Source organism: Vigna unguiculata, chromosome 9, assembly GCF_037176805.1.
Source record: "Vigna unguiculata cultivar grain cowpea cultivar isolate G323 ecotype 2 chromosome 9, ASM3717680v1, whole genome shotgun sequence".
Lineage (NCBI taxonomy): Eukaryota > Viridiplantae > Streptophyta > Magnoliopsida > Fabales > Fabaceae > Vigna > Vigna unguiculata.
The window spans coordinates 4,883,214-4,902,943 of NC_140800.1; the positions used below are offsets into that span (position 1 = coordinate 4,883,214).

General features: G+C 34.7%; 3 protein-coding genes across 3 annotated transcripts; 1 reads left to right on the plus strand and 2 right to left on the minus strand.

Moving 5' to 3' along the window:
• Positions 1–7,796: 7,796 nt before the first annotated feature.
• On the plus strand, positions 7,797–8,930 carry LOC146883472 (uncharacterized). Its single transcript, XM_085666499.1, has one exon. It carries the CDS (start codon positions 7,797–7,799, stop codon positions 8,928–8,930), a length of 1,134 nt encoding a protein of 377 aa, XP_085522625.1.
• A 3,707-nt stretch (positions 8,931–12,637) lies between these two features.
• LOC114196212 (period circadian protein) lies at positions 12,638–14,950 on the minus strand. Its single transcript, XM_028086777.2, has 4 exons — positions 14,776–14,950; positions 14,595–14,694; positions 13,339–13,725; positions 12,638–13,092 (listed from the first exon to the last, which is right to left on the minus strand). The coding sequence occupies exons 1-4, from the start codon at positions 14,880–14,882 to the stop codon at positions 12,964–12,966; spliced, it is 723 nt and encodes a 240-aa protein (XP_027942578.1). The 5' UTR covers positions 14,883–14,950; the 3' UTR covers positions 12,638–12,963.
• A 1,632-nt stretch (positions 14,951–16,582) lies between these two features.
• Positions 16,583–19,162, minus strand: LOC114162975 (pentatricopeptide repeat-containing protein At1g11290, chloroplastic-like). Its single transcript, XM_028047003.2, has one exon. It carries the CDS (start codon positions 19,084–19,086, stop codon positions 16,882–16,884), a length of 2,205 nt encoding a protein of 734 aa, XP_027902804.1. The 5' UTR covers positions 19,087–19,162; the 3' UTR covers positions 16,583–16,881.
• Positions 19,163–19,730: the final 568 nt, after the last annotated feature.

A 19,730-nucleotide genomic window follows, 5' to 3' on the forward strand; every position in this document is an offset into this window, starting at 1 on the left:
AGAGCTGTGCGGGACGGCGGTGCTGGTCGTCGGAGAAGATGAAGGCTGGCCGAAGATGGTGAAGGCTCGCAGAAGAAATCGGAGACGATGAAGGTCGCGAAGAAATTGGGGTTTTTTAAGCCTACGAAGGGATACTGCCTCGGTTATTCGAAACCGAGGCATATGGTACCCTTACTGCCTCGGGTGGGCGCCTGACCGAGGCCTATTGTCTCGCTACTGCCTCGGTTATTAGAGAACCGAGGCATATTGCTTCAGTAAAAAAAAAGAATTTCAAATTATGGGTCAACGCAGTGGTCAAAATTTTTACCTGTCTCTACTGCCTCGGTTAAAAGAGAACCGAGGCATATTGCTTCCGTAAAAAAAAAATAAATTAAAATATGGGTCAACGCGTGAGTAAAATTTTTTTTTAGCCATATGCCTCGGTTAGTATGACAACCGAGGCATAAAAGATGAATTTAATTACGAAACTGCCACCGCGTGCTTATATGCAGCGGGTCCGCAGGAACCGAGGCATATACTGCGATGTAAATGCTCCTAAATGCACTAGTGTAAATTCCGTAATATGTTACCACGTTGAGGCTTTTACCTGATTCTATTTGCGTTTTCTTCTCCACTTCCCTTAATTTTCGCAACCATGATCACAAACCCTACGATGTTTTAGGGATTTGTTGGATTGCACAAATTCTTGATTCAACTTTCCATCCATCCGAACACAAAATCTACTGGTTCAAAAACCCCTTTGCCTTCGATGATGGTCACGATGCCATCCCGATGTTGTGCGATGTTGGTCGTGTGGAGCCCCAACTGTCGACGCCACCACCAGACGAAGTTCATCGGAATTTGAGATGGATGAAGTGGGTGTCACAGTAGGTGTTACAGTGAGTACTGTTGTTGCTATTTGTTGAAGAAAGATGGGAGACGACGATGATGTTCGGGAGTGTTCTATTAGTGAGATCTTTGTGTGAATTCTGTTGGGACTTTTTTTTTTAGAGCAAAAACGAAAGCCCTTTCCTCTCGTGTAGTGGTTGGAGTAGAGAAGAACGGTTCAATGTTCAGAATACTATTTCGCGGTGCAATGGCGAGAGGATCTGCAGCGAAGACCCAACTGTTGATGTTTATGACCACGGTGAATGTGGGCTTCAGCGTCCAAAAAACGAGCCCCGGGTAGACTTTGCAAAGGTTGCTATGTAAGAGGATTCATGTTGACGGTGACAGGTCTCGAAAGCAATTGGATAAGCTTCAAGGATGGCCAACATGAATTGGAAGGTGTTGGGAAAATTTTATAGTCTACATGCTTGTGATTGATTTGTGTTTTGGAGTCGCAATTTGGGGTTTGCTGGCACATTTTGTGGCGGATGAAATTTCATCAGTGATAGTGGTTGTTGAACAACGGCGTGGGAGAGGTGATACAAATCTGCTTTCATGGTCGATAAGGTTGTAGCAAATCCCTAGTGATGGGTTCTGGTCGAGCGTGATTGGCGTGATTTCCCTCCTCTGGATCAGGGTTTTCTCGCCATCGTGTGGTCACTTTGTTTGTCGTTAAGGTCTGGGAATCTGTTTTACCGAGGCACCACGGTGGGCGCCAATTATTCCGGTTAAAAATTAAATATTTTTTTACCGAAGACAAAATTTTAAGAATATTTCTGACTTAACGTGAAATAAAGAATACACTGAGGTCAGAAAATATAGTTCCCCTAACCCTGAGGGTTAATATCTTATTTATAGACAAAACAGTTACAAATATCCTACCTGACTGACCAATATATTTCATATAAAAATATCTTAATAAAATATCAACTAGGTCCATAGACTTTCATGAATCGGGTTGGGCCTTGGACGACCAGGATGGTACAATTTCTTACACTTGTGTCAAGATACCATACCGGATTAAAATTGGTTCTTGAATTTCCAAGATGGGTGTGATTAGTTTAAGGTGTGACTAGTTTAAGGTGTGATGAGTGCCTGAATTGTCAATAAAATTAAGATCAATAATTAAGCTTTGTGTCATCATCAACAAGGTATCTTTGGTTTCAACATCTTTTGTTAGTAAATTGGTTGTCTTTTTCCTCCTATTCTCAAATCAACACTCTTTACCATAATGTTCGACCTTATCATAACTATAACATTTATCCGAGTTACATTTGTAGCACTTGACATTTGAATGACTCGACAATCCACCTCCTTTCCATCGACCTTTTCCATTTTCATGCCAATTTTGTTGACTTTGTTGTTCTATCTCTTTATTGTATTCTTCTTGACCGTGACCTTTTAACACCTTCATTTGGAGTGCTTGCTCTATTGACTCCCTTTTCTACTATGAGCATTAATCATGTGCTTCAAGAGAATCAACAACCTTTTCTACCGTACACATTGATAAGTTCGTTGATCCTTCAATTGCACATTCTCGAAGTTGCCAGCCAACGACCTTAAGATTTTCTCTACAATTCATCTAGAGGGCAATGTCTCTATTACAGCCAGGTTTGTTCACCATGGTTTCAACCTGAGTGATGTACTCAAAAACTCTTTTTGTCTCATTCATTCTCATACTTTCCAACTTACCCCTAAGTGTTTGAAGTCGAACTTGTTTTACTCAGCAATCTCCCTTTGTATGCATTTTTTCAAAATATCTCACTTTCTTTTGAAGTTTTAGCAATTTCCAAGTGCTTAAAGTCAAACTCATCAACAACTCGGTATAAGGCTACCTTATCCTTCATATGTGTTGCCTTCAACGAATTATTTTAGATTACTCTAAGACCCACGATGCTTTCTAGTTCTACAAAACCATCTTTAACCACCTCCCAATTATCTTGAAAACCAAAAAGAACCTTCATCTAGAGACTTAAATTATTATACTTGATTGCCTTTCTCAGTCGGGACAAAGGCACATTGTTCGTAATGTTGGTCATCACTAAATATCATTTAACATTTATACACTTTGAAGCTTAGATACCAATTAGTAGACAAGTCTTTCTAGTTCTATGAAACCATCTTCAACCACCTCCCAATTATTTTGGAAACAAAAAAAAGCTTTCATATGAAATTCCAATTGTTATACTTGATTGCATTTCTCAAACAGGACAAATGCATATTATTTATAAGGTTGGTCATCACTAAATATCTTTAAAGACTTACACAATAAAACTTTCAAGCTTAGATACCAATTTGTATACATGTCTTTTATGTGAATATTTTGATTCACTTTTTCATTCATATAATCAAATAATAAAATTATGAACTTATATATAATAATATAACTTTTTAATTCTAAAGTCTCCTTACTACAAATCAACACAATATATAACTTAACTTTTATATATATATATATATATATATATATATATATATATATATATATATATATATATATATATATATATAATTTATAATCTATAACAATATATAAAGAGATACTCTTGTTTGTGTCCACATTTTATTATTCCAATTTTACCCTTAATTATTATTTTAAAAATTAATTATTTTATAAATGGTGTGTCTTTAACCGTTATTCTAAAAACCTCTTTTTTTCTTTAAGGGTTATTTTGTTTACATATTTTATTTTTCTAATTTTACATTTAACAACTATTTTAAAAATTAATTATATATTCTTTATATCTTAACTCAAATTTTTATGAAATTAAAAAATGCGAATAGACAGACGTGATAGCACATGTGTTTTCGCTATTAATATATAAAGAAGATTTACTCTTTTGTATCCATATTTCATAATTTCAATTTTATTCTTTATTATATAATTATTTGTTAAATTTTTAAAATTTTATAGTTATTTTTACATATTTTCTATAAAATGTCCGTGTTTTTTTCTCTTATCTGTACGTTTCTTAACCGTTATTTTATCATGTTTTCTGTTATTCATGTCATTTTATTTCTAATAAATATAAATTTATTTTATATAATCACATGCATAATATTTTAAAAAACCATATATACAATCACAACGTTTACGCTAATAATAATAATAATAATAATAATAATAATAATAATAATAATAATAATAATAATAATAATAATAATATAACTTTTTAATTGTAAGTCTTAAAAGTCTGCTAATTATTACAATCAACACAATAATAACTGTTATATATATCGAACTTTTCCCTATAAAATTGGTAAGAGATTAACTCTCATATAGCAACATTAACTCCAGTAGATAAATGACTATCAAAGTATGCCAGAACTATTAAAATTATTAAAAATAATTTAATTTTTATATAATTTTATAAAAATGAATAGAATTTAAAAAACTACTAATATAGATAAATTGTATGGAAGTATGACTTAAAAGAAAGATGCACACTCATGAATATTTACATATTGGTGTTGATTATCTTTACACATAAACTTATAATTAATTTATTATTTCAATAGAAAAGGCTTGCTTTATTTTAATAATAGGAAGAAATGAAAGCTTGACTTCTAATAAAAAAGCGATAAATAAGCAAATTGAGGAGTTCACTCACTGCTAACAAACTCCATAAAGAACTATTCTTAAGCAAAGAATCCAAATAAACGGGGTATTATTTAGTCACTCAAACCTAACAATCTTCTCAGTATGTATTCTCATGGCGGAAAAACCCGTCCAAGTCGATGAAGCTGCTTCGGCCTCGTCTCTCACCTCCGTTTCCGTTTCGGTACCTGCCTCGTCTTCCATTTCCTCTTCTACCTCTGTTTCTGTATCGGTTCCAGTGTTATCTTCCACATCTGCTTCTGTTTCGTTACCTGCGTCGTCTTCCACATCTGCCTCTGTTTCAGTAGCTGCGTCAGCTTCGGCTTATGCTTCCGCTCTAGCACTGGCGTCAGCATCCACAACAGCAACCACAGTAGTATCAGCATCGGCGTTGTCGTCGCTGTCGGAATTAGCATCAGCAGCATGGGCAACGGATTCAGCACCCAAAACATCCACATCATGGGCACCACGTCCAGTACCAAAGTCATCTTCGGTGCCATGGAAGCTCACGGATGAGTTACCGATAAAACTGGAAGGAGTGAGCAATATTGTTGCATGGAAAAAACAAGTTGTGCGTGTATTGATCACAGAAAACATGCTAGGGGTGGTGACAAGCGCTGTGACCCCTGTAAAATATGCGAGCGAAAAGGATCGTTCTCGCGATATGGTAAGGGCGGAGTATCGGCAATGGGTTATGAAAGATGAAAGGTTGCGCATTTGGCTGTTGTCATCTTTGTCGGAAAATATGTGTTCTTTTGTGACGGGAAAAGAACACGCATGGGAAGTTTGGAGTAGAGTGTTAGAACTGTGTCGTAACGAGTTGATAAGCAATATGAAGACAGCCCTGAGGGATGAGATAAAGAGCACGAAGAAAGGAAATCAAAGTGTGAGAGATTACGTTAGCAGGATCACTTCTCTGATCGGCACGTTGGTTGCTTTGGGAGATGATGTGTCTGAACAAGATCACGTTGACGCCATTTTGGAAGGGTTGCCGGAGGAGTATGAATCTCTGCGAGCGATCATTCGCGCACGTCGTGAACGTGCCACTGTTTCTCATCTTGAATCGTTAATGACGATTCAAGAAACGTTGGTTAACAATTTGGAGAGTGAAGTCCCCCTCGAAACTCTACTTCCCCTTGGATCTCTTCATGTTGTTAGTCCAGGACATTCTAACAACAATGTTGATGGAGCTGGGAGAGGCCGCGGCGGTGCTCAACGAGGTGGTGGTGTTGGTGGCAGAGGTGGCCGTTTCGGTGGTCGTCGCCGTTAAGGGGACGAAGACAGTGGTGGCCATGGAGGTAGTAACTAGGTCTTGCTTTTTCTTTGTTTTTTACTTTGACTCTTTGTTACTGAATTTGGTTGACTCAATAACTCATTCATGGAGTTTGCTACTGGAACCGTCTGTTTTGAATGACATATTATGCTTACTGTTTAAGAGTTACATGTCAATAATATGGCCTATTCTTATGCTACAAACATGGTGATTTTTAGTATCCAAAATACCATAAATCTTAAAAAAATATAAATAAAAATCACATAATAGTCTACAATATTAATGCATAATTAACTAAAAAATATATCAATACACAAAACTTTTTTATTTTTATTAAGGAACTAAGTAATCCTGGTTTTTCATTTTTTTAATAAGTACGAGAAAGATGAATTCTTGCCAAGTTTAAATAAATATTTTCATACATATTTTGGAAAGTTGGAAAGTTTGGTATGATGTTGTATCACGGAAGCAATCCGCACTGTTTTTGTAAAGATCTTGGAAAACAGTGTATATGATGGCCTTACAAATAAAAATTCATTTTAAAATAACACTAATTCGTATTCAAACCTCTATCTTCTAAAGAGCATAATGAGGATAAATAAATAAAAAAATACAAACATAAAAAGAAAAGATGCAGAAACTAGAGGAAACATTATTTTTGAAAATTAAAGAAAATTCTACTGCATAAAAAAATTGTTATTAGTAAAATAATGAATAGTCATTTGAAAAATTTTAATTTACACAAACTTTTACAAATTAAAACCTACTTTCGATTGATTACAAATTAGAATAACATGAAATTGAGGTTACAACTTTTAAATAGAAACACACAAAGATATATAAATAAGCAGCTTAAAGTAAAATGCAAACATGATATCCCATCCAAAATTAGAGCAACATGAAGATGCACTTAAATTCAATCATAACCATATAACCATGGTTTGAAATTCATCTCAAACAAAGTTACTAAATAATATAACCACAAAAAGCATATTTGTGTTGGAAGTACAACATATAAAAGCTCAATATACATACTTTTTTTCTTAAAACCATTTGTGAATATATATTGTCTTACACTAATTTGAAGGTCCTACCACTTGATTCAGTTAAATAACAATGACCATAAGTAATTATGTATTAGCACATGATCTTGAAAGTAACATGTTGACGGTAGACACATTTCATATGTGATAAAAAGACCTCAAGAGGATACAATAATATTGGACTTTTCTTGACACGAGTCGCCTTGAATGTAAGATCAATTGTAGAGTAGGAATAAGAAGACTTGTACTTGGGTCTCATACACTGGAGTATTTGACTAGTATTTGGACCTAATAGTGTAGGGTTATCTTGGAGGATTGTACATAAATATTAGGGTTGCTAGAGTTTTAATTGGACCCATTTAAGTCCAAATTAAAAACCTTAGGTCGGTTAATTTAAAAGATGAATTTGTCTAAATTATATTATTTGAAGGATGCAAATATATAAAACTATTGTAACTTAAATAATTAATACTTGCAAGTTATAATATTCAAATATAATAATTATTTTAGTTTATCCAATTGTCATAATTAATGAACTAAAAAATTAGAAAATATTTATATAATTAAATATATTTGTTATATATATATATATATATATATATATAACTTAAAAATTAAAAAAAAAAATTGGGAAATCACAAATACAAGCCCATTTTACTACAAAAATATAAATATACAAAATCAAATTTTAAGTAGGCATTAAGTAATTAATATTTCTCTCGTCAATATAATTTTAGTTTAGTTAGTTAGATTTGGTTAAATGTCTGAATAAAATATAATAATAAATTATTACTGAAGTGAATTACGATATTTGGACCCTACTCCATCAATATTATCGTATTTTTGTCTAATATTTTTGACAAAAAAAGTAAGTTAGTTATACGATATAACTTTTATTTTTTATTTATTTTTGTGGAAATTCGAAATTAAAATTGTGATTTGTATTATTACTAACCTCGTTGTCATCTAGAATAGAAACTACATTCCAATATTGAACCCTCTTGTGTACACTTACATGGCGCCAAAGAAACAAGCGAAAGGCAGTAGAAAGAAAAGCACTGCAGCTTCGTCTACGAAGTCCCCCTCCTCATCTTCATGCAACCCTACGCCTTCGTCATGCCACCCTACGTCATCGCCGTCTTCCCAGTCCACGTCGTCACACAATTCGTACTCCGTATCGCCACCGTTGTTATCCTCGACATCACCACCGATAACGTCGTTGCCGTCGGCATCGGTGCCGTCGCCCAGTTCACCATCGGCGTCAACACTCACTCCGACATCCGTGTCCACCTCGACTTCCGCATCCACGTCCGTGACGACGTCATCGTCCGCGTCGGCGGCGTCGTCCACATCCGTTTCGGCCGCAACGTCCGCGATCACATCTCTATCGATATCCGACTCCCTAACTCTGACTGACGAGATACCCATTAAGCTGGACGGCAAGAATTATCTTGGATGGAGTGAGGAAGTTGAAGGTGTCTTGAAAGCGCACAATCTGCTAGGGTTCTTGGTGAAGGCCGCCGTTCCTGTGCCATACGCAAGCGATCGCGATCGCACGCAGAACATCGAAACCGAAGAGTACCGGCGATGGTTAGTTCAAGATCAGATGTTGCGCGCGTGGTTGTTATCGTCTATGTGCAAAGAAGTTGCTTCTTCGATGACCGGATGCAAATACTCGTGGCAGGTTTGGGATACGGTGAAAGAACACTTCCAGTCTCATTTGACGGCGAGGGTTTGGCAACTTAGGTCAGAGCTGGGGAACTCAAGGAAAGGAAATGAGTCTGTGTCTGAGTACGTTGGCAAGATCCAAAGCATTGTTAATTCTTTGGCTGAAACAGGTTATCCTGTGTCTGAAGAAGATCACCTTGAAGCGGTCTTGGGAGGATTGCCAGAGGACTATAACTCGGTCGTCAAAATGGCGCGAATGTTGGATGGTCTTACCCCTGTCGCAGTTAGTAATATTGAAACGTGGTGTTTAGTCCTGGAAGAGAGATATAGAAGTGAATATCGGCATGTTGATGGTGGAGGAGGCCCTTCAACTCAAGATGACGAGCCATCTTGCTCTCCTGAGTGTTCTACGGCTGGAAGAGGTCGTGGTGGAACTCGTAGACGACATGGTCGCGGAGGCCGCCGTCGAGGCAGGAACTAGGTTTTTTTTCTTTCTCTTTCTTCATTTTCTTTTCCCCAAAATTTAAGTCTTAAAAGTGTTTTAGTCCCGATGAATGAAGATTTAGCTTCTGATTTATGCTGCATGGCATTTACGTTTTGTGGTCTCACTGTAGGTATTGTATAACAATTTTCTTCAATTTTCTTTGCTCAAAACTCCATGATCGAGTTATTTGTTCAGGCGCTTTAGGTGTGTGTAATTTATTTGTGCTTGTTCGCCATAGATTGGGGGTTTTGGATCATTTTCGTTTGAATTTGAAAGTAACCCCGTTGTGAAAAGGTTAATTATTTCTTCATTTTTTCTTAGGGTTTTTGGGTGAACCAATTGATTGATTGCAAATAAATGATCATAGTGTAGATTTTATGGTTTTAATATAGATAAATTGTGATTTTCCATGTCTTCATAGATGGATTGCAAAGAAATTTGTCATTCCTTTATTTTTAGGTTTTCTAACATTTCAAATTTTTTTTGAGTTGTGGTTTTAAGAATTTTGATCGTTTGTGATTGTGTGGTGTTTGGGGAATTTCCATATTGCTGTGTATGCATATTTAATTGTACTACCGTTGTGGTTAAGTTGTGTTGTAATAATTGAATGTGGTGTTCGTTGTTCTGTTATTTGAATACATGCATTGTGTTAATTGTTTATCTTAGTTAACTATTTTGGACATCGAAGCATTATATTTGAAACCATTTTCATTACAATGATTTGCATCTCCATAGTTTACGAGAATTTTTGCATTAAAGTTGTTGTAGGTCCATGCAGATGGACATTGTATATATTTTGAAATTGAAGCATATAAATGGTATACCATTGTGACTAAACATTCAGTAGCATTTGTATACAGGAACATCTGTTAGCGACACATCTGTTGCTGCATTCTCTGGTTTTGGTTTTTCGGTTGTTGGAAGCTCAGGAGATGGAATGCACTTGCCTATGATGACTTTTTGCAACTCAATATCATTTAAGTTGTTACTCATAATTGACTTTTTGCACGAATTTTTTTTTTTATATTTGGAAAGTGTAGTGGGAAACATCATTCCATCTCTGACATGGTGGACCCCAATTGTGCATAGACATAACATGTATCTCGGTTCTTTTAAACCAAATATAAGTGCATTTCTGGAAAAACTTTTCAAACACATTTTTGAATTTAACTTGCAACCCAATACCATTTAAGTTGTTACTCATAATTCACTTTTTGCACAATTTTTTTTTTTTTTTACATTTGAAAAGTGCTGGGGGAAACATAATTCCCTCTCTAACATGGTGGACTCTTGCTATGTACAAACATAACACACCACATCCCAGTTCTTCTAAACCAAGTATAAGTGCATTACTGGAAAAACTTTTCTGACACATTTTTTTAATTTTACTTGCAACACAAAAATCATTTAAGTTGTTACCCAATGTTGACTTTTTGCACACAAAAAAAAAATTACATTTGGAAAGTACATGGAGAAACAAAATTCCCTCTCTAACATTGTGGACTCCAACCGTACACACACATAACACACCCCATTGTAGTTCTCTTGAACCAAGTATAAGTGTATTTCTAGAAAAACTTCCCTAGGCACATTTTTGAATTTAACTTGCAACCCAAGACCAATTAAGTTGTAACCCATACATGAATTTTTGCACGAAAAAACAATTGAGACATTTCAAAAGTGCAGGTGCAAATAAAATTCCCTCCCTCACATGGTGAACCCCATCTCTGCAAACATATAACACACCTCATTTTAGTTCTTCTAAAGCAAACATAAGAGCATTTAGGGAAAAACTTCCCTCCCCCATTTGGAAATAATCTTGCAACCCAACAACAACAATTACATTTTTCAAAAGTGTAGGGGGAAACAAAATTCCCTCCCTGATAGATACCACAACTTAAACATACATCTTAACAAGTTATTTACTAAGAACATGTGAATCTCACATACAAACACATCATGTTCATGCCTACAAAGGTCATAACTTAGGCAAATAATACAACTTTTAAACTTCCTTTTAACATATAAAGAGTTCTAACAATTAAACATTTCAAAAGAGTTTCCAACTGATTAAACAACTTCCTCCTACCATAACTCACAAATAGAGTTTGAATAGCACGACTTTTGTAGCGTCTGCATGGTTGATGCTTCATTCGCACATATATATTGCTTTCCTCCAATTGCTCACCGTCTTCATTTCTTTTTCGACCTTCTTCATCTTAATGAACAAAATAGGCACCAAAATGATAAGAATTACGGTTTGTATACATACAAAGGCCTAATGTTTAGTCACAATAGTATACCATTTATATGTTTCAATTTCAAAATATATACATTGCCCATCTACAAGGACTTGCAACAACTTTAACATAAAGATTCCCATAAACTATGGAGATAGAAATCATTGTAATGAATCTGGTATAATGCTTCAATGTCCAAAATAGTTAATTCAGGTAAACAATTAACATAATGCATGTATTCAAATAACATAACTACCCACACCACATCCAATTATTACCGCCTGACTTAACCACAACGGTAGTGCAATTAAATATGCACACACAACCATATGAAACTTCCCCAAACACCACACAATCACAAACGATCAAAATGTTTAAAACCACAACTCAAAAGTTCAAAATGCTAAAAAACCTAAAAATCAAGGAATGACCCATTTCTTTGCAATCCATCAATGAAGACGCAAAAAATTCACAATTTATCTATCTTAAAACCATAGAATTCACACAATGACCATTTATTTGCGGTCAATCAATGGGTAAAAACCTTAAGGAAAAATGGAGAAACAATTAACCTTTTTCACCAATGGGATTCCTTTCAAATTCAAACAAAAAAACGTCCAAAACCCTCAATCTGTGGTGACCAAGCACAAACGTGGAAGTCAAGATGAAAGGAGAAGATCAATACTGATTTTTCGTAGGTGGAAATGAAGAAAGAAAGTGGAAGGGTTACAAAATGGCATTCCTGATTTTCTTTCTAGACGACGCTCACCGAAAGTGAAAGGGAGGACGAAGTTTCGCAATTACTGCGAGGTTTCGGGAAGAAGAGAGTGGAGTGCGAAAATTCCACCTTCAACAATGCCTAACACGAGCTTTCGTGGATGGAAACAAATGGGGTTGGGGTTCTTCAATGGAAGCTTTCGGGGTTTGGGAATTTTTTAGGATGAAGAGGAAATGGGTTCTATTTGAAAGAATGGGATAATGGTAAGAGAGTGAAAGTGTTTGACACCACGCGCGACTGATTTTTCACTTTTGTCTGCAGCTTTTAAGTTAAAAAAAAAATCAAATTAAATTTCAATAACAAATGACACGTAATGTGGTAAGAGAAATAGTAAAAATTAGTAGTCATTTGATCATTAATCTTAAAAATTGGTGGGTCCTGTGTCATCTCTACTTATAAGAACTTCACTCAAATTTTCTCCAATGCTATAATTGAAATGCCTCCTTCCAGAATCATTATACTTGATATATTGAGAATTGCAGTTAGTCTTGTAACTATTAAACAACTGTCAAGGTAATAATTGTAATTATATTTTATTCATGAGTTTTGTTAATTCACATATGCGTACTATTATTGTTAAAATCAAGAAATACTTTGTTTGAACTGTTTAAAAAATAGAGGATGTTAAAATAACATTTTTGAATCATTTATTCCTCCCATAAAACAAAATGTAGACACTTAGAAACTCCTCCTCAACTTTAATGTGTTTCTATTACGGAAACAAAAATCTAAAAAATCGCTGCTCTCATCTTGACCTCCCTTCAAAAGAGGTAATAGGACCAAAGCGATAGGGAGTACACAATATGGTGCATAACATAAACAGTTAAATCTACTACGCAGTACATCGAACAGGTGAACGAAAACCCACAAATACTCAAAGAACAGCAGCTAAATGTTATGGCAACATCCATCACTTTACATAATACTAAGACACTTCCCACAAGGTCAATGGTTATGTGAATCAGATCCATGAAAATACATGTTCCAATTCAGTACGTTAATGATCGATGTTTCAACCATATAGTGCACGCCATGGCTCTTTGCTTTCACCTGATTTCTTCTTTGGATTCCATACCACTCTCTCTTCTGAAAACTGCAGACCTGTAGCGCTAGCCAAAATCTCACCTATAGCACGAATTATCTAGCAGAAACCATCATAAGTCTATTGAACTCATAACCAAAAAAAAGGAACACTGCTACACAATTAAGGTTATTGTATGGTGAGAATAGAACAATATAGAATAATTAAGGCAACAGTCCCCCTGTTTACAGGACGGTTGCCACATGATATGCAATCCATTGAGACCAACCAGTCTCAAAATTAGTAGACAATTTTCTACACAGATAAAAATTAGCATGCTTTAAAAGTGATGAGGAAAATGAATACCTCATGATGTTTGGTGGATTTATTGTCCAAATACTGACTAGTTTGTCCAATCAGAAGAAAGGTCGGCAACTGCATTACACGAACAAAGTGAAGAAAAGATGCAAAATTTTCATGTTGAATCCATAACGAAGATGGTAGCTCCTGGGTTTTGTTGAGTAATGTCCGCATTATGTCTGTATTTTGACCAATCCGTATACCAAATATTAGAGGTTTGCTTTCATCTGATCCTAGGTATTTAATTTGCCCTTTAACCTTGGAAGACTCCACCAGAAATGGTACCAAAAGTGTTGGCAGGGATGATTTATCAGCAGTAATTTTATTGAGGACCTCATTTAGAGCACAAACTAGAACTGGTGGCTCATAATGCTCCATAACCACAATTGAGACCTGATACGAAAAGCCTAACAGAATCAGATGTATTTCTAGAGTACACGAATAACAAATCATCTCAGAAGATAAATTTGTATGGTTTAAGTTTACCACTAATGTAATCTAATTGCTCAGAGTATTAACTCCAAATTTACAGAATCAAGCAGCAGTTTGTAAAATTTTCAGAAAGCCAATCTCAGCTGAGAAATTTATCCAATATGAAAAAAAAAAAATAATACTAGAATTCACAGTTGTTTAAGTTGAAACATCACACATAATTATAGAAACACCTTGAACAAAGATCTGAAAAATCACATCCTCTAGCAAGGGAAGACGAAATTAACCACAAAGATTGTAGACTGGACAATAAATCAGCTATGAATGATAAATTCTGTTTTCAGAAAGGAAAAAACAAAGATGTTGTTCGAGAGAATCCGCTCAATATGCTGTTTCTAAGCATTGGAATCCATTCATTAATTTCATTTAACATCGGAGTAATAACAGCCTAGTCCACCCACCACAGAACTCATTTGCAACCTTCAACAGCCATCCACCTCTATTCATACCAAAATTTCAGATCCAACATTTGAAAACAAAAACCTACCCTATTTGTAAGAGGCTCAAGGATTGCCAGAATGACTTAAGACCTTTTTCAGTTGGCTCACCAGGACTCTGCACTCAAACAAAAGTTGTATTCATTCTCTTCAATGCCATTCCACTCAACAAGAAAGCCAAATTTAACATATATCTCGCAACCACTCACTATCATTTCACAATTCAACCAAAAGGGTATCTAATTTCTGTGATTTACAAATCAATTACCATCACATAACAATATCTGAGAAAACACGAGAAAAAAGCGTAAAAGGGTGGTTGGGGAGGGTGACCGTATAAGCGCCGTGTTCATCAACGAAGTGCGAAACGCTGCCAGAGGCTTTGTGGTGCTTGATTCCATAAGGCTCCAGAGAATGGTCGAATGTGTCCTCTCTACGACACAAAACTTCATGAATGAATAATGATTATGAACTTGAGTTGAGTGAAGAAAAAGTGATGAGAAGAAGAAATTACCGGCGGGTGAAGGAGGATGAGGGGTTCGGGTGGAGAGCTTGTAACATAGCGGCGGCGAAACCCTCACCGTCTTTGAACAAGAAAACCACTATCGGAGCAACCTTCATTTTCACTCTCTCTTCTATGCAGATCACCGATTTGCCGTCAATTTAGTCTTCTATGTAAATATTTTGTTAACAACATAACTTTCTCATATATTTTAAATTAACTTTCAATTAAAAATTTTGTTTTAAAAACTTCTATCTTCTTTTAATTATTTAGTATTTTTTTTTTTTGTATCAATGGGATGTGACTTTTATTTAAATCATCCATTAACTTTTCTTTTTCAATCTGCTTTTAAGTCGTTACTTGCTTTTTTTTCTTACAAATGTGATTCAATTGAAAATATTAAAATTGATCCCTAATTAAAACTTAATTAATTCTTAAAAATCCAAGAGAGTTAATTTATATTAAATCATTTTATTATTAAGTTACGATCTTTAAAAAATAATTATAAACCTTAAATATTCCTAGACAAAAAATTGATAAAATCTCACATATTCAAACACCAAATGGATCATTCTATCAAAAATAAAACTGGAGATTGTGTTATTTGTTATACAAAATAAAATAAAAATTGTGCTATTTAGATTATTTTTGTAATGAAAAGTGATTAAATAGATTTCATTTCGCTTACACAAAAAATCTAAGGACCTACAAGCTTTTAACTCCAAAACAATCAAAAACACAAATTACAACAATCTAAAAGCTAGTTGAGAAGAATCAAAGTTTTTAACTACAAAACTAAGGAAAAAATATGAAAAATTTAAGGAATTACATATAAAAATAACTTACACTATTTTAAAATCTAATCAGGTGAATGTGCTTCTTATCAATAAATGATCAACAATTGACTCTCCAAAAACCCAGGCACCTACAAGTTTTTAACTTCAAAACAACCGAAGCATAAATTACAAACAATATAAAGTTTAGTTGAGAAGAATCAAAGTTCTTAACTACAAAGCAAAGGAATAATATGAAAATTGAAGTGATTACTAAGTAAAAATGAACTTAATATGCTTCAAAACTCAATCGAATAGATATGCTCCCAATCTCACTACTGTCCATAAGATATGATCCAATAATGAAGAAGAGAATTGGAGTCAAATTTTTAGAAAGAATGCGAAGCTAGAGAAAAAGAAAAAAAAAATCTTACATATTGAATAAAAATGAGTCGATCCCAAAGGGTTTTACAATGTTGGCATATATTTGTATATTTCGTCAACTAAACAAATCAAACTATTCATAATTTAAGTTGAACCTATTATTTAACAAGCTCACTCATTTAATGAAGTTCAAGGTATTGATTATCGGATGAAACTTGAAATAAGTTTGAGTTGGTTCGGTTTAATGTCAACCCTACTTATAACCTCCTACAACTATGTTTCCACAAACAAAATAACCTAACAAAGCATCAATGATCCTGAACACTCCGGTATAAATAAAAATCGGACAATGATATTTTGATTACTAAATTTTGACAACTTTCTCTTACAATATAATGTGTCATCTTCTAAGTGTTTTTGGAATATTGAGAATGAGAAAATGAAAAATGGAGAACCATTTAGAAGATACTACCTAAGGTTGTAAGAGAAAGTTGTCAAAATTTAGTAGTCAAAAAATCATTTTCCATAAAAACCATTTCAAATTAAACCTAAAAGTGAACAATCCTAAAGAAGAAAGTTTTGGGAGTGATTTTGATCGAGAACAAAATAAAACAAAAAACAGATCTGTGGAATGAATCAAAACAGCAAAGGCTAGATAATTTTGTAAAATTGCACATTCCGACAAGTTAATAAAAAATGCCGCTAATACGTAAGAACCCACCCTTGCCTTTACAATTACAACACATAAATGGCAAAATGTGCATAACTATCTTCTCTTTTCCTTTATGATACCATAAATACCACTTAAAAAAATACCCAAAGAAGCCATAAAACAAAGCCTAACAAGTGAAAAGGTGGAGCATATCTATGATGAGTAAAATTTTGTAATTTATAATCTTCAACTCCAAGGTAAAAGTGGAGCTTACATGACATCTAGATTGTCTTAACTTATCGTGTTATGTCAAAGGTTATGTTGATTCATGTGCAATTCACACCCCTTAATGACAGAAGGGTCAAAGAGTTCAAGATCATTCTCCATATCCCCTGCTTCCAACTCTAGTACATTTAATATTGAGTATATATCCTCCCATCTTTGATGAGATTTATCTGCAACACGAAACTCGTGTACTTGTCCATTTAATTCAAGCCAGCTACAACCTGGTGTTTTCTTTAGTCCTCTATCTCTAAGAATACTCCTCATTCTAGCAACTTTGTCCCACTTTCCTGCTGCAGCATATATATTGGAGAGCAATACATAGTTTCCAGCATTTTTAGGTTCCATATTTATAAGCTTCTGAGCAGCAACTTCTGCTAAACGGGTCTCTGAGTGCATCTTACAGGCACTCAACAAGGGGCCATAAACCCTGCCATCTGACTCCAATGGAATAGTTTTTATCATTTCATTGGCTTCATGGATTTGGCCAGCACGTCCGAGTAGATCAACCATACATGTATGGTGTTCCTGATAAGGTTGACAACCATAAATTTCCACCATTTCCTTGAAAATTTCTTTGCCTTTGCTAACAAGGCCTGAATTAACACATGCTGTGAGCAGCCCAAGAAATGTTACTTGATCCGGTACAATGTTCGATAGTTTCATTTGGTTGTACAATTGAAAACATCTAAACCACTCTCCATGTTTAGAATACGCACTGATCATTGAGTTCCACGCAATTATATCTCTATGGAGACTTTTCTCTTCATCAAAAAGCTTTCTGGCCATTTTAATGCAGCCACATTTTGCATAGCTACTAAGAAAGGATGTCCTCAGTGATTTGAGTGAATCAAGGCTGATTTTCAAAGAGTAACCGTGTAAGTAACTTACATAATGCAATGCCCCTATCTTTGCAAAGGCCGGTAAGATGTTAATGACTATAATGAAGTCAATTCTAGTACCACTCAACTTCATTTTCAAGAATAGAGACAGAGCCTCGAGAGGTTGATCGTGTATTGTATATCCTTTGATCATTGCACTCCATGAAACCACAGTCTTGTTTATTATGAAGTCAAAAATCTTCTGTGCCAAATTTAAGTCATCGCATGCAGAGTACATGTCGATTAGAGAATTGTGAATGGATACCTGATAATCTGAACCATTTCTTATCACATGAGCGTGCATTTGCTTTCCCCATTCACTATTCTTTAACTGTGTGATAGAAGAAATGGCAGGAATTGCCGTGAACAAGTCAGGTCTAAAGCCTGATCTAACCATACGATATACAAGTTCTAAGGATTCCTTGGGGAATCCATTCCCTGCGTATGCTGCAATCATTATGTTCCAGACTACAAGGTCCTTCTCAGGCATTTTCTCAAACAGCATTCTTGCATCTTCTGGGCTACCCAACTTTGCATACATTGACAACAGTGCAGTATTCACAGCTAGTTCTTCACACAGGTTGCTCACAACAACTAAAGAGTGTAGGGCTTGTCCTGCCTTCAGAGAGTTCAACTCAAAAGTGGACCTTAACAGGCCAATTACAGTACTTGAATTAGGTTGGATATTCTCCTTTCTCATCCTATATAAGAGTTTAAAGCTTTCCTCCATTTTCCCATTTTCAGATGCCTGTGAAATTAAGTTATTCCAATAATTCAATTCCATTACATATTTTCCTTCAGCAGGTTCATCAACATTTAAAAAATCATTCATGTCATACAACTCTACCAAAGTTCTTCCCACCGAGTCAAATGCATCCAAACCCAGCCTCATTATCTGTCCATGAACCATCTTCCCTTGTTCATGAGACAAACAAAAGCAAGATCTCAAAACAAAAGAACAACTTTCTTCATCTGGGTACATGGACTTCCCAACCATCGCTTTGTACAAAAAGAGGGTCTTTTCATAATCACCAAACTGATACAAGTTTCTTAAGATTGCTCTGTGGAGAACAGAATCTGGGTTTTGAGTGTAGTAAAAAAGCTTCTGCATTAAGTCCAGGAGTCCAAATTTAGCGTAGCAATCAACGAGTTTGGAGGAAAGAGATTGGTTTTGGTGGAGGCCATGGAGGAAGAACCTGGCATGGAGTTGTTGAAGGTGCTGGGGCTTGGTGCAGAGATCTAACATAGAAGATGAAGTGCTGAAAAACCATGTTTGGAAGATTCTTGGAACGTTGAAGAGATGTAACAAATGGTGGTGTGTGGAGTATTTGGCTGAACCTAAAAACATCATAAGTTCAGCACAAAGTTCAGAGTAGCCAGATGAAAGGACTGAGATTAACTCATCAGAATACGCATAGAAATCACACAATTAGTATTATTATACCATTTATTATTTAAATAATAAATTATTTTCATTACTTACTAAAATTTTTATTTATTTATTATTAAGATCATGATTTTGTTTGCAGACAACAGTTTAAATAATAGAAACAACGTGTAAATCCATAGTTAAACATGATGCGAAGGTAGTATAAAACAAACAATGATAGATAAATAATAAAACAATTATAGTTGAATGAGTGGCTCATATTGAATTTAGATTTTCGGTTAGATTTTTTTTTCTGTTTCTCTTTATAATATATTAATTATTAATGTTTTAAAATATATTAAAAAAATATTTAAAATGTTAACATAATATATTTTTAATAAAAAAAATAGTATAAAATAATTAATAAAAAATCTTGACTTGCTCATAGTTCCTCCACAACAGAAGGTTATCTCAAAGAGAACAAAGTAATTTGCCAAATTGGGATTGAAATGGGATAATATTTTTTTTCCTTAATACTTGTTCAATTCATTGTAATTGATCTTAATCTTGTTTTTTTTTCTATTTAAGGTTTTTCTGTTTAAAGGTTCTATAAGGGTGTGTACAAG

Excerpts from the sequence above, each read along its gene's own strand:
- LOC146883472 (XM_085666499.1), top strand. The coding sequence starts at position 7,797 with ATGGCGCCAAAGAAACAAGCGAAAGGCAGTAGAAAGAAAAGCACTGCA.
- LOC114196212 (XM_028086777.2), bottom strand. The coding sequence starts at position 14,882 with ATGAAGGTTGCTCCGATAGTGGTTTTCTTGTTCAAAGACGGTGAGGGT. Across the intron at positions 13,726-14,594 it reads ATGAACACGGCGCTTATACG|GTCTCAATTGTGGTTATGGA; the intron begins GTCACCCTCCCC and ends TTTTCGTATCAG. Across the intron at positions 13,093-13,338 it reads AATCCACCAAACATCATGAG|ATAATTCGTGCTATAGGTGA; the intron begins GTATTCATTTTC and ends GGTTTCTGCTAG.
- LOC114162975 (XM_028047003.2), bottom strand. The coding sequence starts at position 19,086 with ATGATGTTTTTAGGTTCAGCCAAATACTCCACACACCACCATTTGTTA.